At 39.2% G+C, this 23,463-nt stretch overlaps 1 protein-coding gene across 1 annotated transcript in view; it reads left to right on the top strand.

Annotated features, from left to right (window-relative positions):
* Window positions 1-494: 494 nt before the first annotated feature.
* rab3gap2 (RAB3 GTPase activating protein subunit 2 (non-catalytic)) overlaps window positions 495-23,463 on the top strand; it is a 41,699-nt gene continuing 18,730 nt past the window's right edge. Inside the window, exons 1-22 of the mRNA XM_061968503.1 lie at window positions 495-873; window positions 1,027-1,109; window positions 2,650-2,764; window positions 6,392-6,473; window positions 7,572-7,619; window positions 7,716-7,791; window positions 7,951-8,052; window positions 9,098-9,197; window positions 9,474-9,572; window positions 11,546-11,694; window positions 11,829-11,908; window positions 12,171-12,263; window positions 12,391-12,530; window positions 14,002-14,197; window positions 14,329-14,472; window positions 14,680-14,762; window positions 14,859-14,923; window positions 15,235-15,325; window positions 15,421-15,539; window positions 19,190-19,403; window positions 19,644-19,741; window positions 19,812-19,920. Of these exons, the coding sequence (XP_061824487.1) occupies window positions 768-873; window positions 1,027-1,109; window positions 2,650-2,764; window positions 6,392-6,473; window positions 7,572-7,619; window positions 7,716-7,791; window positions 7,951-8,052; window positions 9,098-9,197; window positions 9,474-9,572; window positions 11,546-11,694; window positions 11,829-11,908; window positions 12,171-12,263; window positions 12,391-12,530; window positions 14,002-14,197; window positions 14,329-14,472; window positions 14,680-14,762; window positions 14,859-14,923; window positions 15,235-15,325; window positions 15,421-15,539; window positions 19,190-19,403; window positions 19,644-19,741; window positions 19,812-19,920 (2,392 nt within the window). The 5' untranslated portion in view covers window positions 495-767. The remainder of the gene's footprint in view (window positions 874-1,026; window positions 1,110-2,649; window positions 2,765-6,391; window positions 6,474-7,571; window positions 7,620-7,715; window positions 7,792-7,950; window positions 8,053-9,097; window positions 9,198-9,473; window positions 9,573-11,545; window positions 11,695-11,828; window positions 11,909-12,170; window positions 12,264-12,390; window positions 12,531-14,001; window positions 14,198-14,328; window positions 14,473-14,679; window positions 14,763-14,858; window positions 14,924-15,234; window positions 15,326-15,420; window positions 15,540-19,189; window positions 19,404-19,643; window positions 19,742-19,811; window positions 19,921-23,463) is intronic.

Below are 23,463 nucleotides of genomic sequence, written 5' to 3' on the forward strand. Positions count from 1 at the left end.
CCTAGCTCAGCTGCATTCGGGCGGAAGGCGGGGTACACCCTGGACAAGACGCCACCTCATCACAGGGCCAACACAGATAGACAGACATCATTCACACCCACATTCACACACTAGGGCCAATTTAGTGTTGCCAATCAACCTATCCCCAGGTGCATGTCTTTGGAGGTGGGAGGAAGCCGGAGTACCCGGAAAAAACCCACGCAGTCACGGGGAGAACATGCAAACTCCACACAGAAAGAACCCGAGCCCGGTATTGAACTCAAGACTACTCATAGATTGCTAATATACGTTAAAGTCTCTGAAATTTCTTCAATAACTTTTTTATGGCTTTCAAATGAATTTGGTGACAGTCAGTTGAGGTATTTGATTTACATATATATATATATATATATATATTTGAATGACATTGTATTCAGCGTGAACTTGATTGTATTCCCAATTTTCTGTCACGCATTGTTAATATTTTGTTTTAAGTTTTTTATTTTGAAAAACGTGACCCGGAAGCAAATCAATGTTATGCTAGCGAGTTGTCAGCACATCCGAACAGCAAATATCGAGTGATAAAACTCGTATTAGTGTTCGTTTAATATTAATTTATAACACTGAAAACAATAAACTGGTATTTTAGCCTTTCTGTTGTAAGGTTAGCGAACAGCAGGCGAAAGCAACTCAAACTGTAAGTCTACGCTGGTCTTCCAACGGTGGACTGTTAGCAGGTGGTGAGCTAACTGGATAAGTAGTTCGGGTCCTATCAGGACGGGAACGACATGTCCTGTGGCTTGCTGGAGTTTTGTCGTCTCCAAGAGATCAAGACGGTCAGAGACTACTTGTTTCGTGATCAAACCAAGCCAGTGCAGGAGAAGAATCAAACAGGTACCAAGCATCGACAGACTACTAGGCTAATTACTGTTTGGGTGGGCTCTAAACACTTATGCCAATATACATATACATATTAACTGTTTTTTTTTATAGCTGTCAATATATGGTCTCATATGTCCACTGAAGTGTGTCCCTTGTCTGTGGCAGAAAATGAGCTGTCATGGGACACTTCTGACTGGGAGTCAGCCTGGGAAAATGACAACAACAGCAAAGAGCAAGAAGCCACATCGGTTTGTCATACCTTGCATTATCTTTCAAGCAGTGTTTGTCCCTGCAATCTTTAGCAGTAGGAGTATTAGTAGTATAGTATGCAGATTGTCGGATCGATTGAGTTTGGCTTTTCACATGAACTTGTACTAGATCAGTGATCCTCAACAGGCGGACCGCGGTCCATGTCCGGACCCAGCGACGTGTCCGTCCGGACCCAGCACGAATTATAGTAAAAAAAAAAAAAAATAATAATATTTTTTTAATTATTTTTTTTTTATTATTATAATTATAATTATTATAAAAAATATAATAATTTATTCATCTGTGAGTTATCGCTAGCGCAAGTCAACGTTCTTCGTTGTTTTTAGTCAAATATCTCCACGTTTCGTTTACACTTCTCGTGTCTCACTCACTCCGTCCCTCTCTCTCTCTCTCTCTCTCTCTCAGAGAGAGAGAGAGAGAGAGCGAGAGAACGCCACTCTGATTGGCTAATTCCGGGGTATGGGTTGTCATCTCGATCACAACGACGCGCTGATAGGCTGTTACCACCTGGGTCATACACATGTGCAGTGCACAGTGCATGGAACCTTTCGCTGCAGGCACACAGTTGTCTCGTATCGCTACTTCGCAAACTGTTCACTCGTCAGTCACTGAATGTGAATCAAATCACAATGGCATGCTCCAAGTTGGCTCAGGCTGGTAAAAGAAAGGTGGACAGGGAAAACCGACGTTTCAAGGAAGAATGGACAGAGCAATATGTTTTCATCCTACCTATTGCAAGTACCAGACCAATGTGTCTAATATGCAACAGTACTGTTGCTCTGGTGAAAAGTGAAAATCTGAAACGTCACTATCTGAAAGAGCACCGCGAATTTGAAGAGACATTTCCTCATGATTCAGAGCTAAGAAAAAAAGAAATCACGAGGCTGAAAAAGTCATATGAAACATCAAGCAAGATTTTTGTTAAATCTATGACACAACAACAAATAGCAACAGAGCAGTAACGTGCGGTGAGGTTGATGGCTGGTGAGGCACTGACTTCATCACAGTCAGATTTACAAACATTTGAACCCTAAAGAGTATCTTATTCACCATTTGATTGGCAGCAGTTAACGGGTTATGTTTAAAAGCTCATACCAGCATTCTTCCCTGCTTGGCACTCAGCATCAAGGCTTGGAATTGGGGGTTAAATCACCAAAATGATTCCCGGGCGCAGCGCCACTGCTGCCCACTGCTCCCCTCACCTCCCAGGGTGTGATCAAGGGATGGGTCAAATGCAGAGGACACATTTTTTCAAAGTTCTTATTTATTTCTGTTTCAAAGAAAATATTTCATGTATTTTATTGGATATTTATTTTATTTTTGTTAATTTTAAGAAAATGTTAAACTACTTACCTCCTGCTACTATATAAGCTTGACCGATAATAAACGGACCCAGCCTGTTTAAAAAAAACCATTTGTGGACCTTCAAGATTTGTACTTGAGGACCCCTGTACTAGATCAATATTGTAGAAACCTATTGCTGATGTAACTCATGATGTTTTTGCACCAAACCCACAGGTGGAGGAGGCCACAGAGCTGAGTGCACCCTGGCTGCAAGACTGCGTCGTATCTCTGTCACCTTGCTCAGATCTGCTGGTGGTGGCCCACGAACAGAAGGCTGTCTTTCTCTCAGGTTAGATGTGGAAACAGACACACTGACATAGGGCTGGGTAATTAGGACATTTAGGCCTTGTTCCCAGTGCAGGTCAATTACGATTTTTTTGCCCATATGCGACCTGTATTGGATTTTTTCATGTCCGTGTGAACAGTGCAATTCCAAATTTTTCATATCCGACCCAGAAAAAAATTGGATATATATGCGATGCGTCCTCAATGTGAACGCTCCCGGCTCAAGTTGCATTCATCCGACCAGAACTTCATCAAAAAGCGATGAGCGTCATAACTATTTGCTAAAATAGACAGTTAGAAAAGGAATAGTTAACAACGGAGCAGAAAACAAGTGAAAATAATAACGTGACCGCAGACACGTTTTTCAAGCATACATCAAAGCAAATTATCCCGTAAAACTGCCAGAGCCAAAAGACTTGTCCTCTTCTTTCTTAATCTTCTACGCGCAATAATTAGGTTCAGAAAACGATTAATTTGATTTCACAAAATCCACAAATGTGCCAGCACTGAGACCGACTAGAGTGGAAGGCACGTTTACCTCCATAAACAGTGCAGTGTGCACGACGCCATGACATCATGTCCGCATGCAGGTCAGATTGCATTCACATTAGAAGTTGCATTTTTTTTATTATAATGCGAATGATTTGACAAAAAAGTCTAAATTGGACATCCGACCCTGCAGTGTGACCGTAGCCTTAGACCTTTTAACCGTCAGAAAACTGCCATGTTGATTATTTAGATTTTCCCCTTTGTATTTTTCTTTCTAGATACACACACCCTTAAAACATATTGCTGCTTGTGTAGTAACACAACAGGAAGCCATGTGTCACAAAGCATGAAGGGTGCTAGAAACCCAGCAGAAGAAGTAGAAGCTAAGTACCCTCCAGACAATTACACAGAAATGTTATGGAGGAAAACTTAAGCCACCCGGAGCAGCTTGTACCCAAAAGGAATTAAGTGTTGGTTGCGAGGAGCATTCCACAGTTTTGATTGAAGCCTATGTTTCCTAAAATTGTTGTCTTCCAACTTCTCTGCTTGTGCTGTTCATAAATCTTATTATTTTTCATTTGTACGATGTGGGGAGGGAAAAGGGGAGGCAAGGGTAGAGGTACACTGGTGCTTGGCTCGGACATTACGTTGTTGGGAGAGTTGCACTGCTACAGTGAACAGACACGCGCGCGTGCACAAAGCACGAAAAAACGCAGTCTATAAGGGCATGTTGTCCCGTGCAGGGCGGACCAAACAGTCCAGTATTTTACCGTGTACCGTTGCATCCCGAGTTGCACCCACCTAATTTGTTGTTTTCTCCGACGCGTGGCCTTCAACCTTCCCGGGCCTGTTAGTAGTGGTGGATTTCCAATCCGTACAGCAGTTGTTTCCTTTTTCATTGCCCAGGTCTATCGTCTTCAGCTTTGGGGCCTGCGTAGTGTGCATTTCATTGTTTTTTCTCCTAGATGAGGGTCAGTGCATAACGCTCTAAATAGCTGACTGAATGATTGTGTGAGTGTGTTTGATTTAATGTGAACAATTTCATTGGTCCACTAAGCCCTGTTTGGAGATTTCATTTGTCTGATGTGATGAGGCTAAATGTATTGGCAGCAAGCTAGTGAAACTGGAAAAATCCATAAATTAGCCACAACAATGTATAAAGCGCAGGGATCAAAGCGTGGGAAAAAAGTAGCGATTTAAAGTACCAGTAGAGTGGAAAAACAAGTTGCCTCTATGTTGAAGCTATTATCATATATATCTGATTTATGACACCGAAAGACTTTCAAAGTTTGCGAATAAATAGATATGATCAAAATAGTATCAATCTCACAGAGATTCCCGATCTGTTTTGAGAGATAATGAGGAAGCCAGAAACGTCATCACGTGACATAGTGGTAGGGACTGCAGATGCTTTTCCCACCAAAAACCATGCAAATCGACTTTGTGAAAGCCAAATTTGCATTGTTGATCCTAAATATAAGGAGGATATGCTTTAGTATTAGAAGCTCTGCTGAACAAATCCAGCTTTAGTGAAACACTATGGCATCATGTAGCAGTATTGCTAAGTGCTAAACAAGAAATACAAACCACAAACATAATAAAATGATAGCTTAGTGTACAATGTATTCTCTTACTTTGATGACGACTGATAGAATGTCCATATCTTTCCGTGTAGATGAACAATTAACCATCAAGTCTCCCTGCAGACACTGTCTTCGGTTTTCTGTGTTTGTCTCCATCTTCGGGTATGAATTGAATGTCACAGATGAACAGCTTCTAGATTCAAGGCTAAATCCTTCTATTATACAGATGAGAGGCATGATTTAAAATCTAAAATAACTTTGCGGAGCCGAGTCGCGATGATTCGAGAGCAGCAGAACATCGCCACCGGCTCGAAGTAAAGGCAGCAGAGGGCTACTTAGCTATCCGTATCATTGCAGCGCTAACAAATAGTTTGTTTGCGCTAGCGCTTATAATAACAACATCGCTAATATTTGGTTAATATTCAGGTCACGATATGTATAAAGAGTATTGTTGGCGGGTTTTGGATGGTTATTTAGAGGGTTTTGTGAGCAAAATAGAGAGCCCTCATTGTCTACATTGTTAGCTGACTTTTTATGTATTTATTTATCTACAACTCAGAATGCATAAAAAAAATAAAAACATGTTAAAGTTAAAGTACCAATGATTGTCACACACACACTAGGTGTGGCGAAATTATTCTCTGCATTTGACCCATCACCCTTGATCACCCCCTGGGAGGTGAGGGGAGCAGTGGGCAGCAGTGGTGGCCGCGCCCGGGAATCATTTTTGGTGATTTAACCCCCAATTCCAGCCCCTGATACTGAGTGCCAAGCAGGGAGGTAATGGTCCCATTTTTATAGTCTTTGGTATGGTATTCATGTCTTATATACAGATTTTGAATGATAGACAGCACATCTCTGTCCAATATTTGCGTATCTCCAGTATGACTGATACTATGGTCAGAGTGTAGAAGCTGCCGATTGTGATGTCAATCTCCGAAAATAGTCGAAGGTATTCACAGCGGAATATTCAAAATGGCTGGCTGATTTTTGTGATGTTTAATCTGTGTTTTTTCATACTTTGTGGTTTATAAATACGATTGGATATGCTTTAATGCAGTGGTCCCCAACCACCGGGCCGCGGCCCGGTACAGGTCCGTGTACCGATTGGTACCAGGTCGCACAACAAATTAAAAAAACAACAACATTTTTTTTATTTTTTTTCATTTTTTTTATTAAATCAACATAAAAAACACAATATATACATTATGTATCAATACAGTCTGCAGGGATACAGTCCGTAAGCACACATGATTGTATTTCTTCATGACCAAAATAAAACATAAAAACAAAAAAAACAAACCCGATCTGTGGGAAAAATTTTCAAGCGTTGACTGGTCCGCAGCTACATAAAGGTTGGGGACCACTGGTTTAATGGATACAATGAAACACAATTAAGCATATAAAGTCCACTTGATTTTTCACTTTACTGGTGATTTAAAACTTGAGGTAAAGGGTTCAATTATTTATGTATATTATTGAACGCCCAGCCCTACATGGAACATGTCTTGGTCAACAGGTGAGTTCTATTTCTCTGTGTAAACTCCCGATTCTTACAGCCAAGTGGAGAACGGATAGTGGTGGCAAAGATGAGATGACTTTGGATGTGTCTTGGAGTGGAACGCTCAGCACCGATGAAGGGTGAGAAGAAATAGCAGTGACTTTAAAACCAAAAACAAATATCCATACAGTGATTCCCTAAGGTTGACAGCTTTTTTGTTGGTGGTGGAGGCGCAGACATCTGCACTTGGCTGTGTTACAATTTCCTTCACATTAACGATTTACAAACTTTTGTAATAGAAAACATTGAAAGACTCAAAATGATTCCACCAAGTCAGAATTAGGATGTGCTATTTTGTTTACTTGAAATGACCATGACCATAATTGACATGGCACAATTTATAGAACGATTCAGATTTGAAAGGTATTGTAGTGTCCCGATAGACTGATAAAGATGCTGATGCTGTTATAAAGCTTTATTGCCAACCCTACCATTACCAATCATGCAAGATGCATTCTTGAACATCAACATGTACAGTACAACCAGACCATTACGGTATCCTTAAATCCATCCATCCATCCATTTTCTACCGCTTGTCCCTTTCGGGTTCGCGGGGGGTGCTGGCGCCTATCTCAGCTGCATTCAGGTGGAAGGTGGGTTACACCCTGGACAAGTCGCTGCCTCATTACAGTGCCAACACAGATAGACAGACAACATTCACACTCATATTCACACACTAGGGCCAATTTAGTGTTGCCAATCAATCTATGCCCAGGTGCATGTCTTTGGAGGTGGGAGGAAGCCGGAGTACCCGGAGGGCACCCACGCAGTCACGAGGAGAACATGCAAACTCCACACAGAAAGACCCTGAGCCCGGGGATTGAACCCAGGACCTACTTATTATGATGCACACGCACTAACCTCTGCCCTACCATGCTGACTTGAAACTATAATGTAAAATACAAATACAAGTCCCTGTGACCCCGAGAGGGAAAAGCGGTAGAAAATGGATGGATGGAACAAATACAAGTTGATTTACAGTGTAACACTTTTTATTCCTGGAGACCTGGACACTTGTCCACTTGTGATAGGTTTGAAATTTTAAGAAAAATAATGACATATAAATTAATGGAAATAGAAATAACCTTTTCCTGGGTGAAATTATTGACATCATAGTACCTTCATTGTTAAACTACTCTACATTTTTTTTACTGTTTGTGTGTAATTAATCTCTGCAGAGAGTGTGTGAGCAGTGCCATATGTATACCACTGGCAAGTCAGAAAAGGTGAGTTTGTAGTATTTTTGAAGAACCCCTCATTTATTGTATACAAGTAGCAAAAGGTGCCTTTAACGGAAAGTTTGTGTGTGTTTTTTTTTTTAGAAGCTCCACTGGACGGCCTGACTGGACATGTGTTGTTGTGGGTTTCACTTCTGGCTACGTCCGCTTTTATACAGAGGTACTTGTCCCTTTCTCCCATCTTCATTCGATATCCCTAACTGCACTGAAATAGTGTTGGTACAAGCATTAAAATGAAAGTTGTTCCCTATTAATTTGTGTTTTTTTTTTCCAATGTTGGAAATATAAAACTTAATGGTGTTTTTTTTTGTTTTTTTAGAATGGGGTTCTTCTTCTGGCCCAGCTGCTTCACGAGGACCCAGTTCTACGGCTGAAGTGTCGAACGTATGAGATCCCTCGCCATTCTGGTGTAACTGAGCAGGTAGCAGAGGAATAAAATATTTTGGGTATTTACTTGGAATAAGGGTTGCGCGATACATACGATATAAATTGTATAAACTTGGCTGATGATGGAGGTCTTTTGACGTCTATTGACATATCATGATAATGCATGTTGATTACATATTCTGTCTGTTTCCCGGTAATTTGACAAAGACAAGCGAACGACAGTGTCCGCAATGTAGGGTCCTTGTTAGCGGCTAGCGTCCCTCCACAGTGCAAAAGCTACATCCGTAATCCTCACTTCAATACCAATATTGACAGTACCGATACCAATTATAGTACCATACATGTATATGTGATCAGATTGATTGATTCAGTGATCAGATTGATATTTTATTATCACAAAATAATCTTTTAATTTTTGGAATTGTTTACAAACTCAGGAAATACATCCCTGAACACAGGAAGATTGTTGGTGCAAAAACCAAAGGATTTAAATCGGAGCCAATAATAGTTTTTGCTTATGTTTAGTTATTTTGCACTAGTGCCTTTATTTTCCTCCAAATATTGTATGTAATAAAGTGGAACAAGAAGATAATTTAAATATAAATGTTTTATTGTTACACCGCCATCCTGTGTGCTGAGTCATCCAATGACCTTCAAAAAGTTTGAAGTATCAGCATTGATATGACCAATACTGCCCCTGTAATTACTTGGTATTGGATCAATTGTAGTATCGCCCAAAGCTAATGTAAAGTATCCAAACAACAGAAAATAAATGTTTAGTACATTTTAACAGAAGGGCTGATAGAACCATTTTACAACAGAAAGTAACCTGCTCTTAACAGTAAATTAGCAAGTAGATTAGAGGTTTAACAAAAAATGAAAATTACGCTATATGTTACCGCACACGTCAGCAGCCATATTAGGAGCCTTTGTAACCCGTTTTGAAATTATTCTATTATCATTTATATACCAAATAATATAATCAATATTGCGGGAGGCTGCAATATGTATCGCGATATAGATTTTAAGCTGTATCGCCCATCCCTTCTTGGAATGATTTTTCTTTTTCTTTATCACAGCACGAAGAGTTGAGCATCCTGTACCCTGCTGCTCTGGTTACTATAGATGGGTTCAGCCTCTTCCAGTCTCTGCGTGCTTGTCGTAACCAGGTGGCAAGAGGTACTGTTCCACTTTTCTTTTTCAGATAATCGGGGGTTACTCACTAAATATTTAGACACAAATGAGCCATTTTCACACACACACTGTGTGGGTTTTACTGTATGCATGCAAGAATATGTGCTTTGAACAGTTTAAATACAAATCACGGCTCCTGGCTTAGGGGGTTGATTATTAATGATAATCACTGTTCCACTGTTCTTTGGTGAAGGGTCTTTCCTATGTCATTAAATACCACCATCTATATTTGAAGTCCTCTTTGTATCATTGTACATCTAGCTGCAGCTGCAGGTAGTGATGTGGTTCAGCCTCCTCCTTTGGCCTATAAGAAGTGGGGTCTGCAGGACATGGACACTATTATAGACCACTGTAGTGTGGGTAAGCTTTTCACACAAATAAACCTGATGTACAGTATTGTGCAACCATGTTTTAGCAATATCAGAATCAGCTTTATTGGCCAACCAAATATTTTTAACATACAAGGAATTTGACTTGGTAGACTGTGCTCTCTTTGTTCAATGATGATGTCTAAATATATTTGTTTTTCATAGAATTTTTTTTCTTTTTTCACTGACATATAATACTGTTACAGCGTGCATAAGAATGTACCTCAGCAAGGTTACGAAGATCATACAAGACCAAGTGAAAAATTATCTAAACAATATACACAATTAATCTTAAAAATCTAGAATGAAATGAACCTTAATTAATTTAATAACCTGGCTAATGTTTTCAATGCTCCCACATTTTTACTGTTTTTATAATAAATCAAGAAAACTAACTATGGCCTTAAGCGTAAAGGACCCATAGCCAACAGAAAGTTCATTAACAAGTTGTCTATATGTATTTTTTTTCCCACTGAATCTGGCAGTCATTTCCCATAATATTAATTTTTGCACCTGGCCTGCCAGAGATAAAACATAAGAAACAACAACAAAAAAAAGTTTGGTTGTAGTCTCTAAACATATTTTTTTTGCAAATGTGTCAAGGCCAACTATGGAACTGACGTCATTACTCCACTATTGTTAAATTTAGAGTGTTATATAAGCTCTTCACTGATTACTTTATATTGTTTTGTGCAGTAGTAACTTGAAAATATATAATATAACCAGAAATCTGAGTGCTGTACTCACTTTTGTGAGGTACTGTAAATTGAAATCAATATAATGTGACACATCAAAACTAAAAATCAACTCAAGGTCTCAATTTGGTATAGGACTATAATACCTAAACCAAGACAACACAACTCATACCTCACCTCAGGTACCTTAACAATCTTGTGTCTAGTAGAGTCAATACAGAAAGTGAACCAAAAGGTTTTTCTGGGGGAAAAAATCCAGCCTTGATAAAATTTAAAGAAAAACACATGCTTTGGGGTTATTTGTCTTCAGTTGGTACTAGTTCTTGAGATGGAGGGACTCCAATGCTAATCCATTTTGTCCCCAATTCCAAAAAGCTGCAGATATTTCACCTTTCACCATGACAATGACCATAAGCATGAAACCAAAAACAAAAGACTAACAATACTAGTTAAAAGTATATAAATCTGAGACATAAATACAATTTAAAATCTGGGGGTTGACCTAAATGACAACTGTACCTAAGATAATCACAGAGAGAGCTTTTACTAGGATAAGTGGATAAATATTGTCTGAGGTTCTTGCTTGCATAGAAAAGACTGCCTGACAGGTTTGCAACAAACATTTTCTGTCATAATTTATATATTATTACCAAATTACATGGAAATGCTTTATTTATTCTAAGATGCCGTGTTTTTATCCATACACTGGAATGACATGTTGGCTTTTGAAATAATTACCTCTTCAAAGGAAAATGTTGTAATTGCAGTAATGTGGATGGAAGCATGTTAATGGTCATTATTTGTTAAATGTAATGCTTTGAAAAGCTTCATAATGTTGATTTTAGCGCTTTTATGAGGCGTTTGTATGATATGTGCTTCAGTAAGATACAAATAAAATCAGGCAGGCACTCACATTTTTTACAGGACGTAGTCTTGTGACTTCTGACTATCTATTAAGTAGTCATCATATAATCCTTAGAAATGTTTAAGTTAATAACCTGCCAAACCTTTTACAGCGACTTCAACATATTAAAATATAATGATTGTATTGCTGGGAATCATAACAACGCCCAGATATTACGCAATTATCTACCCTCAGTAAAGAACAATAAAGAATATTATGGGTAATGATGTGAGGTTTTTTTCTTTCTCCTCCACACACTGAACACTGTTAATGTCAGTCAAATTAAGTAGTTGATTTAAATGTATGTTTAAAACCGACATTACTCTATCTGTTTTTTAATGTATCCTCTCTATCTCCCTCTGCTAGGTGTGATGACACTCAATGTGTTTGATCAGATGAAGAATGCTTCTATTTTAGGGGGCTTCAAAGCTTCAGTAAAAGGCAGCCCCCCTGCCATGAGCCAGTGCGTCACCGTAGGAGGTGGCCCCTACACTGGGTTTTACTACGCAGTAGAGGTGAGACGTGTCATGCGAACCGGCAGTCAAGGTGCAAGGGTTGACGCTTTACATAAGTGTGGAAAATATTTACCAGACAGTGACAAATCTTTTATTCTCATCTCATAATCGTCCTTATCTCTTTGTGTCCCCAGGGAAGCTCCCAGCCTCTTCTCTCTCATGTGGCGCTTGCCGTGGCCAGTAAACTTACATCAGCACTCTTTAGTGCAGCCAGGTGTGGATGCCTTTGCATGCATATGCCAACAAGGAAAAGTAAATCAAAGAGCTTAATTGGGGGGGGAAAGGTTCCCTGAATTAGCAGTATTACCTAGCGCAATTACATTTTTATAATGGGCTGTTATATATTTGTGTGCCCCCACCTACTTATATACACAGACACAGTTCATAATACTGCTGGAAATACTCCTCTGGTGTACCAAACACAACCAGACTAAATCAATCTTACGTACTTTTTAGTTTCTTATTTCTATCCGCAGTGGGTGGCTGGGATGGAGCAGGAATAAGAATGAAGATGAAGCAGTCCAGAAAAACAGGCCCAAGGTGGAACCTGCAACACCCTTGGGAATCAGGTGACAGTCATAGAATAACAGAAAAAAATATATAAAAACGGTTGTCATGTTTATTTTTGCTGGAATTAAACTGAAATATTAGCATGATCCTTGTTGATATTCGGTTGTCATCCTTACCGCTGTTCAGGTTTGGTCTACCAGACTCTCGTCGTCATGGTGAATCAATTTGCCTGTCCCCCTGCAACACGCTGGCCGGAGTGACAGATGACTTTGGTCGAGTTACACTGCTGGACCTGACCAGAGGGATTGCTATCCGCATGTGGAAAGGTGAGGAGAAAGTAGATGGAAGATAAAAAGACAGTTAATACCAGAGATGCCCAGATCCCAATGATAGGATTGGATCGGGAGCCGTTACTTGCCTTTTTTTAACTGATCAGCGATTGGCTGATAAGCTGCCATGCCCCGCAGATCTTTACCGAAGCTGTATCCCAGTGTTTACATGGGTAAAGAGTCCTTCAAAAGGGATGCACGCTCAGGGAGACGCAATCACATTTCTATATTCCTTGTTCGACACATGTAGGAGTTGCATGAATACCAGGAGGGTAAAATGTGAGAGCATGCTGCAACGAACGTGTTGTCTATTTAGGGTGCAAAGCCGCTTCTAAGATACTAATCCTCACCACCATGGTGGAAAATAAACTACGTTTCTTCCATGTACCCTTATCACTGGAGGACTGTAGGAAAATTAATGGCTAAGTATGCTACACACACACACTGAGCAGGACAACACAAGAAGCTAACCGCTAAAGCTTTAATGTAAAGAAGGTGTGATCGATCCAGATGTAGATAGTATCAATACCTAGTGTAGTATCAGTATATAAATGATACTAGAGTGCTTAGAGCGATATTTTTTTAGTCTTTATTATTACAAAATCATTTTTGGGTTGTTTTTGTTACTGTTTTTCAACTCGGGAGTAATTCTCTGGATACAGGAAGGCTTTGAGGGCAAAATCCAAATGATTTAAATAGGAACCAATAGTAGTTTTTGCCTTTATTTAGTTTTGAAAAAAAACTTACGTAGTATTTATTACCACTAATTTTATAGATCATCTGATTTACCACAATACTAGCAAATTAAAATTTGTAAAAAATTTGATTGTGCTTGCTATCGTTGTTTGTTATAATACATTTTGAGTTTTGTAATCTATAGTCAAAGTATCGGATCGGGACTTGAAATCGGATATGACGCCCAAAAAATCAGATCCGTTTAGAGGCCAAAATGTTAATCAGGACAGCCCTAGTTTTATCTAAAGCTACAGTCATTAAATAGCATCATAACAGCTTTTACATCAACTAATTATATGTCCATAATCCTGACTCATTCTTAAAAATCACCGCAATCATAGTCTTATTTTTTTTTAGGTGTACTGTTTTTAAGTGTGCACTCTTACAGTTGTTCAGTGCGTGCTTTATAAACCGTAATAGACATGATTTACACACATTAGAAAATGTATTCACAAGTTTACATATTGTTATAGAAAAGAAAAGTATGCACAGAGGTATAGTAAGTGATACAAAATAATGATAAAGTAAATCATTAAAGATAGTGATCAAATGAGTCAGCTTTTTTAAGAGGGGTGATGTAACCGTTAAGTATTTTTGTTTGTCCCTAATTGCCTACTGAAGGACAGGAATTGGAACTGTTGTGTCCAGGGGAAGCTGACTAATGATTTTCTCTTGGACTGCTATTTTGTGTCATGTCTCTGTCATGCAAAAATACGTGTGTTTTTACTAAAAGGTTACAGAGATGCCCAGCTGGGTTGGTTGCATGTTCCAGAGGAGCGAATCAGTTGCGAAAACTCAGCCTCAGCTTCCCTGCCCAGACGCCACGCGCTGTTCTTGGTGATCTACGCTCCCCGCAGGGGGATCCTGGAAATATGGGCGATGCAGCACGGGCCTCGAGTTGGTGCCTTCACTGTGGGAAAACACTGCAGGTACACACACACACACACACACACACACACACACACACACACACACACACACACACACACACACAAGCCATTTCACTGACACAACAGGTACACTATTAAATTCTAAAATCTGTATGCGTGTTTAAATCCAGGTTGCTGTATGCTGGTTACCGTCTGCTAGGGGTGAACAGTGTGACCAGTCAGGGCTGGCAGCTCCACACCCAACAAGTATGTCTGTTTGATCCCATCACAGGAGCACTGAGGACTGTAACTGTTCCCTTCCATCTGGCCCTCAGGTAGTCCTACAAACTAGTTTCATTTACACACATTGATCAGTGCTTTATTTTGTAGTTATTTAAGGGTCGCCTGATTTATTATTTTCTAAATTATTACTACAGAGAAGTAACAAAAATAAGTCTAAACTCAATTGTAGCAATCACATGTTTATTACATTGAAATACATTTGGATTGATGTTAATGACATATGGCCATCTTCATTACAGTGACAAGAAAAGTGAAGGAGCTAAAGATATGCATTTATTAAAGAGACTAACAACAATACTTAGGAGCAGCGATTTGGAAACTGGTAAGACACAACAGCATCCATTGAGACCGTAAGACTCACTTCGCTGATTTCGGTCTTTGACAAACATTACTATTTGTTATTTTCTTTTCTTCTCAGATATTTTGGAAAATGAAGCCAAAAACGTGCTGCTAGATATTAAGCACTCCTCCATGAAAAAAGAGGTATGATTGGTACTCCGGCTTCCTCCCACCTCCAAAGACATGCACCTGGGCATAGGTTGAATGGCAACACTAAATTGGCCCTAGTGTGTGAATGAAAGTGTGAATGTTGTCTATCTATCTGTGTTGGCCCTGCGATGAGGTGGCGACTTGTCCAGGGTGTACCCCACCTTCCGCCCGATTGCAGCTGAGATAGGCTTCAGCACCCCCCGCGACCCCGAAAGGGATAAGCGGTAGAAAATGGATGGATGGATTCCAAATGAGAACATACACAGATACAGGAGTCATGTTACTAAGTCTAGTTTGACTTCTAGGCTTTGGAGTCTCTGCTGTCTAGTAAGAACATCCCAGTCCTGTGTCTCACAAACATCATGCGCTCCTTGCTCAGCGATCTGCAACAGGAAGGTGAAACAACTCTTCTAAAGGGCAGTGTTATTTCAGCAGAGTACATTATGTTTTGATTTGGGTATTTTTTTGTATACAACATTTTTGTGTACCAGACCCTGAACAAGTGGATCCATTGTTACAACAGCTATGCTCCTCCCAACTGAAACTGCTTCAGCTCTACACCGATATCCAGCATGCTCACATTGCTGCAGTTGCTGAGTGCTGCCAACCTGTAAGGAAACACACAAGCACAATGACACGAATGTTCTTCTTGAGGAAGTATAATAACTACTCGGGGTGTCCTGATCCTGATATCAATATCAGATATCTGTCCCATAGCAGCAAAAAAACAAGTAGCAAATTACATCTGCTTACATCTAAAATTCTCCGAGGCAGAACAGCGTTAGAAAGCATCCAGTAACAAACTTTTTCGCATAATTCAACTTACTGGGTCATGAGCAAAACACCACAGCAGCAACAGCAAGCTAAATTGTCAATGCACGCACACACTTAAGTGTCTCTTTGGTGCTCTCAAAAATGTCAACGATTGCTCCAATCATTAAAAAAAAGTTAAAAAGTAAAATTATTTTTACCTGGCTGTCCGCGAATGGCAGACCACGTGCCGTCGCAAAGTCCTGTCACGAGGCAAAGAAGGGAGCGCGGGCAAGAGTGGAAGTGTGGTTGGGTTCCCTCTCCTCTCTAAGTTCAAGTCCTTCTTTCCAGGCTGGTTTGTTGACTTTATTGAACCCATATTGAATAAGCAAAATATACAAAACTTGGTGAATGGCAAGAAAAGAAACACACATGCTGAAGCACTGAGAAGTGGCCTCAATGAATTTTCTGCGTAAACAGGATGTGACGTGGGGGGCTTCGTCTCCAAAATGGCCGAAGTGATGTCATCAAAAGGGCAGCGCCCCAAGGCTACCAGCGCACACAAAATTAATAAATGTCTAAAGCGTGTCTAAAGTTACGCTTGCAAGATGTAGCTATTGGGGGCCACTGTTGTAGCCTTCAAAGCCCTCTCAAACAACTTCAAATCTATCCATCAACCTCCTATATACAAAACCAAAAACCAGTGAAATTGGCACGTTGTGTAAATCATAAATGAAAACAAAATACAATGATTGACAAATCCTTTTCAACCTATATTCAATTGAATAGACTGCAAAGACAAGATACTTTCAAACTGGAAAACTTTATTTTTTGCAAATATTAGCTCATTTGGAATTTGATGCCTGCAACATGTTTCAAAAAAGCACTGAGAAAGTTGAGGAATGCTCATCAAACACTTATTTGGAACATCCCACCGGTGAACGGGCTAATTGGGAACAGGTGGGTGCCATGATTGTGTATAAAAGCAGCTTCCATGAAATGCTCAGTCATTCACAAACAAGGATGGGGTGAGGGTCACCACTTTGTGAACAAATGCATGAGCAAATTGTTGAACAGTTTAAGAACAACATTTCTCAATGAGCTATTGCAAAAAATTTAGGGATTTCACCATCTACGGTCCGTAATATCATCAAAAGGTTCAGAAGATCTGGAGAAATCACTGCATGTAAGCAGCAAGGCTGAAAACCAACATTGAATGCCCTTGACCTTCGATCTTTCAGGCGGTACTGAATCAAAAAGCGACATCAGTGTGTAAAGGATATCACCACATGGGCCCAGGAATATTTCAGAAAACCACTGTCACTAAATACAGTTCATCGCTACATCTGTAAGTGCAAATTAAAACTACCGTACTATGCAAAGCGAAAACCATTTATCAACAACACCCAGAAACTCCGCCGGCTTCGCTGGGCCCTAGCTCATCTAAGATGGACTGATGCAATGTGTAAAAGGGTTCTGTGGTCTGACGAGTCCACATTTCAAATTGTTTTTGGAAACTGTAGATGTCCTGTCCTCCGGAACAAAGAGTGAAGTGAAGTGAATTATATTTATATAGCGCTTTTCTCTAGTGACTCAAAGCGCTTTACATAGTGAAAACCCAATATCTAAGTTACATTTAAACCAGTGTGGCTGGCACTGGGAGCAGGTGGATAAAGTGTCTTGCCCAAGGACACAACGGCAGTGACTAGGATGGCGGAAGCGGGGATCGAACCTGCAACCCTCAGGTTGATGGCACGGCCGCTCTACCAACCGAGCTATACCGCCCCAAGAGGTAAATAACCATCTGGTATAGGCGCAAAGTTCAAAAGCCAGCATCTATGATGGAATGGGGGTGAGTTAGTGCCCAAGGCATGGGTAACTTAGACATCTGTGAAGGCACCAATAATGCTGAAAAGTACATACAGGTTTTGGAGCAACATATGTTGCCATCCAGGCAACGTTGTCATGGACGCCCCTGCTTATTTCAGCGAGACAATGTCAAGCCACGTGTTACAACAGCGTGGCTTCATCGTAAAAGAGTGCGGCTACTAGACTGGCCTGCCTGTAGTCCAGACCTGTCTCCAATTGAAAATGTGTGGCACAATATGAAGCCTAAAATACTACAACGGAGACCCCAGACTGTTAAACAACTTAAGCTGTATAGAGAATTCCACCTGAAAAGCTTCAAAAATTGGTGTCCTCAGTTCCCAAACGTTTACTGAGTGTTGTTAAAAGGAAAGGCCATGTAAAACAGTGGTAAAAATGCCCCTGTGCCAACTTTTTTGCAATGTGTTGCTGCCATTAAATTCTAAGTTAATGATTATTTGCAAAAAAAAAAATTAAGTTTCTCAGTTCGAACATTAAATATTTTGTCTTTGCAGTGTGTTCAATTGAATATAAGTTGAAAAGGATTTGCAAATCATTGTATTCTGTTTTTATTTAAGAATTACACAACGTGCCAACTTCACTGGTTTTGGGTTTTGTACAAAGTGCAAGTAAATATATGATGTAGTAACAGATACGTTCATAACAATATGTAATATGTTCTATATTTACCGTATTTTGGTCATTTTATGGAGTACCGGAATTTATTTCCTCAGCGCATTTATTTCTGTTCCCATAGCAACTCACTTCTGACTTCCGGCAACAAATGAGTGTGTTGTAATAAAGGCAGACTTGGTACTAGACAACGAAGATGGCTATTTTTGGACAAATGAGGATTCACAACCTTATCTTTTTTAACCTGAATATATGGAAGAGCAACTACTGGTTAAAGAAGCTAAGGGAGCGCGAAGAGAGGGTGCAACGTTGGAGCAGACGAAAGCCAAAAGAGTCATGACCGACGTGATTTGACACTGCAAATGTGGATAGAACTTGAAGCCAAGATATGGCGACATAAATGGCGTGCATACCCAAAATCAGCTGGGGAAAAAAAACGTTTCTGGCCAGCTTGACCAACCGAACAACTGTTATTACAACGACATACACTGTCAAGGTAGCTGTGTACAAATAATACTTTACAGATACTGTAGTATGATTGTTCATGTTTTTCATTCAGTACAGATTATTGTCCTATCACATTGTGTTGTGTATTACAAAATGTTAAAGCAATTCGGGTTCTGACGCAAAAGCCATCCTTTGGTCTTGTTTCATAAGTATTGCGAACAATAGGCAAAAAAAATTAAAACGTGTGGTTCCCTTTTCAAAGAAAACATAAGTCAATTCCAGATGGTTAATAATAATTAGGTTAGTAACTACCATTGTTCTCTGATTGAGTAATTTCACTTGATCATTCTAACATTCCAATAATAAAATAATAAAAGTACCGAATCTATGATTTGTGCTAATATCAATATCTAATATCAATATTTGTATCGGCCAATACTCTAGGCTAGTAAGCTACAATATAGGTTATATATTGGACACCCTCACTGATTACTAAAATGATGATAAAGAATGTGTTGTTTTTAATGTATGTAATGTACATTATTTGAATTGTTTCTTTACCAGGTGGGCTCCCTTGACGGCATAGAGGGGGAATTGACCCGCGTTAGTCCTGTCTTACAACGCTATGCCAAGCTCACTTCGAGACCCAGCGTGTCCTTTGTCCAAGACGCACCAGACACACCCTTGTCTGCCCAGGCCTTCCTCTCCCAGATTGAATGCACAGAGGATGGACAGTTGAGGCTCATCCGCCGATCTGAAACCGAATGGATTCAGTTAGGTAGTTATTTCTCTTTGCATTGCCCTTTCTAATTTGACAATAACTCCCTTTTTCTTTTTCTTTTTAATTTTGTTTATTTATATTTATTTGGATCTCTAATAGCTTTCATAAACAAGGTTAATAATTCTGTTGGGGGTCGATAGTATAATTTCATAATTTCATTAATATGCAAATCAGCAGTTTTATGGTCAACAGGACTGAAGGAAAGATTGTGGGTTCACTTTAATGTATTCTGTGTAGGGAGCTTTGTTTTCTGGGCTTGCCTGTGTGGTAAAAGCCTACCGCAAAACATTTGTGACAAACTGCAGCAGGCTAGCATCAGTCCGCAGCAGCTACTAGTAAGACAATACATCCAAATATCTTTTTTTTTTTTTTTGTCATTGAGGTCTAAAAACAGTTTTTGTTCAGGGTTTGTTGCTGAGCGTGTGGCTGCAAAGAGAGAAGGAGGTTCTTCAGAACACAGAAGAGTGTGTTAAAAACCTTCACACACTACTAATCCTCATCAGCAACATGGGAGGTGTGTATTTTTGTCAGATTCATCAAACGCAAGCTAGCATTTGCCTGTCACATAGAAAAGTTAAAACTCGGGTTGTCCCGATACCACCAATATTTTGGGGCCGGTACCAAAATGTATTTTGATACTTTTCGATACTTATTAAAATAAAGTGGACCACAAAAAAAAAAATTTTTTGGCTTCATTTTAACAAAAAAACATATGTTTTTTATTTGACTCAAAAAACAATTTTAGAAGATTTAAATACAAATTAAAAGGCATTAAACACACTTGGCTTTTCTTGTTGCACGCAAAGAAAAATGTATAATTTGATATATTACATATAGCCTGCCTTAATCTAGGATTAGGTTACAATATACTAGAAAGCCTAATTGACGTTTTGCTTCATGATTTATGGTTGCTACTCTTGGTCTGTGCTTTAAGAAACATAAAATCATTAGTAAATACTAAAAACAATACTACGGCTAAAAGTTATTGTACACAGATAAGCCATGTAGCGGGCAAAATACACAATGTTAAAGATAAAACACAAATTGTAGGAACTTGTCACAAAATTCAGTCATTTCTCTTGCATTACTTTACGTTGCGTGGGCGGTTTGGACTCCGCTAATATTTGGCATCAAGCCAAACAGCTGTGTGCGTGTCTATGCATCAGTATATATGTACACCACAGAGGAGCTAGTTAACTTAATGGCATGTCGATCTGACTGCTTGTTATTTAATTGTTTAGCTAAGTTGAAGCAAAGGTGGTAATATTATAATCATGCCACCTTTGCCGAGGCATGTTTTAAAGCAGCGCTTGCAGCGTGGCACTTCTGTGTTTAAAGCGTCATCTTTATAGATAGTTTTGAAGCCTAAATACCTTCATATTGCGCTTCACGCACCCTCTTTACTAACCTCTGGAATTGCCTTTATTTGCCATTTTTCCCTGTCCTCGTGTTTTTTTTTTGCTGTGTGTGTGTGCGCTGACACACTCAACATGCTCCTCCGTTCTGGACGTCACCGCCGCACAGCAGCATTCGGATGAAAAATAGTACTGTTTTGAATTCATTAGTACCGCGGTACTTTATTAGTACCGGTATACTATACAACCTTAGTTAAAGCACACGTGGTTTTCGGCTTACGAACCTCTTCTAGTCCTAGACAGTGAGTTAGTGTAAGTTGGATCTTATACCTAGAACTAATCACTCACTGTACACAGAACACACAAAGGACGTTAAAAATACAATGATAAATATGCAATACAAGAACATAATGAAAGACTAATAACACATTTCAGTTTGTAGGATTTTCTTCTTGTGACTGCGTAGGTTCTCTCCGGGTACTCCGGCTTCCTCCCACTTCCAAAGACATGCACCTGGGGATAGGTTGATTGGCAGCACTAAATTGGCCCTAGTGTGTGAATGTGAGTGGGAAGGTTGTCTGTCTATGTGTGGTGTATTAGGTGGTGACATGTCCAGGGTGTACCCCGCCTTCCGCCTGAGTGCAGCTAGGATAGGCTCCAGCCACCCGCGACCCCGAGAGGGACAAGCGGCAGAAAATGAATGGATGGAAGTATAGCTTTGTCTCAATGTCACACATTACATTCTTAAAGTGCTCCAAAACAAACTGGCATTCACAATAAAAGCGACAACACTACATCCTGTAATATAATACGTTATACAGCTAGTAATAAATCAATTTATCGGATGATAAATGAACTCGATAACCTTGCTGTCATCGATAAATTGTCTGTTTTCTTCATATCGTGCTTTTAAACAGGGTACAAAAGGGTTCACTCTGTGCATCAGTCTCAGCACTTTAGCACTTTTATTCATTAGCAGAATTAATAAAATATATAATAATAATATAATAATATGAATATATATTTATATAAATATAAAATAAATTAACAGATTTAATTAGGGCAGCAGCTATCGATTATATTCGTAATCAAGTAATCTATTGATTAATGTGTTTGATTAATTGAGTAATCAATTAAAACACACTTTCTAGCCTTAATGTGACATTCAGGGAAAATATTTGAAATAAACAAGGATTTTTCTGCTGACCTTTATTTTTTCTTATAAATGCACATTACATTGAAATTGCACTTTTACCACGGTAGCATCTTTATATACAACCCCTGGAAAAAATTATGGAGTCATCGGTCTTGGAGAATGTTCATTCAGTTGTTTAATTTTGTAGAAACAAATTAAGGAACAGGCATGATACAAAACTATAGTCATTTCAAATGTCAACTTTCTGGCTTTAAGAAACACTAAAAGAAATCAAGAAAATAAAAGGGTGGTAGTGAATCACAACTTCATTTTTAGATCGGAGTCAAAAAAAATTATGGAATTATGGAATCTGAGACCAAACTGTAAGAAATAACTTCTTACAGTTTGGTCACAAACGGTGACTCTAGTTTCCACCCATTTGTTCTTCATTTGTTTTGCCGTACATTTTCTGTTTTCCAGAAAATTTGCTTTACGTTTTCTGTCTTGACGCTTTGACGTTTTCCTTTGTCTAGCAGTATGTTTGCCTTTTACAACCTTCACATGTTGTTTTGTACTTGTTCCACATTTTAGACACAGCAGACCGTGAACAATCAACATCTTTCGCAACATTGCGTGATGATTTACCGTCTTTGGATCATTTGTTTGAATTAATGTATTTTATGTTGGAGCCATGATTCATGTCAATCCACCTGGTGCTACAGCTCTCCAAGGTGTGAATGCTCATTTTTAACTGCAGACTAACAAACACATTAAATCTGATGCAGGTATTACCCCTGGAAATACAAATGTACAGGGTGATGCCATATTTTTTTCCTCAGAATTGAGTGATTCCATAATTTTCTACTTTGCTTAATCTAAAAATTAAGCTGTTATTGACTTCTACAATTGATTTTCTTGATTCCTTTTAGTGTTTCTTAAAGCCAGAATGTTGCCATTTGAAATGACTATAGTTGTGTCATTTTTTTATCTGCTTTTTTCTACAAAATTAACTAACTGAATGAACATCCTTCAAGACAAGTCATCCCATATTGTATTGCTTATATTAAAAACAAAAAAAACAAAACAAAAAAAAAAACAATAAAAAAAACTCAGTGTAGCCAGATAAATATGGAGCAGGTAATATATAATTCATACAATTAAGAATATTTGAAGTTTTAAAGAACCAAACTCAACAAAAATATAAATAATGAAATAGGATAAATTGAGTGACAATGTATTTAACAATTTAACACAGACACATTCGAAAAGGTATTACCTACTCAGTGGCCTAGTGGTTAGAGTGTCCACCCTGAGATCGGTAGGTTGTGAGTTCAAACCCCGGCCGAGTCATACCAAAGACTATAAAAATGGGACCCATTACCTCCCTGCTTGTCACTCAGCATCAAGGGTTGGAATTGGGGGTTAAATCACCAAAAATGATTCCCGGGCGCGGCCACCGCTGCTGCTCACTGCTCCCCTCACCTCCCAGGGGGTGATCAAGGGTGATGGGTCAAATGCTGAGAATAATTTCCCCACACCTCGTGTGTGTGTGACAATCATTGGTACT

The sequence above is a fragment of the Nerophis lumbriciformis genome, linkage group LG08 (genome assembly GCF_033978685.3).
Source record: "Nerophis lumbriciformis linkage group LG08, RoL_Nlum_v2.1, whole genome shotgun sequence".
Taxonomy (NCBI): domain Eukaryota; kingdom Metazoa; phylum Chordata; class Actinopteri; order Syngnathiformes; family Syngnathidae; genus Nerophis; species Nerophis lumbriciformis.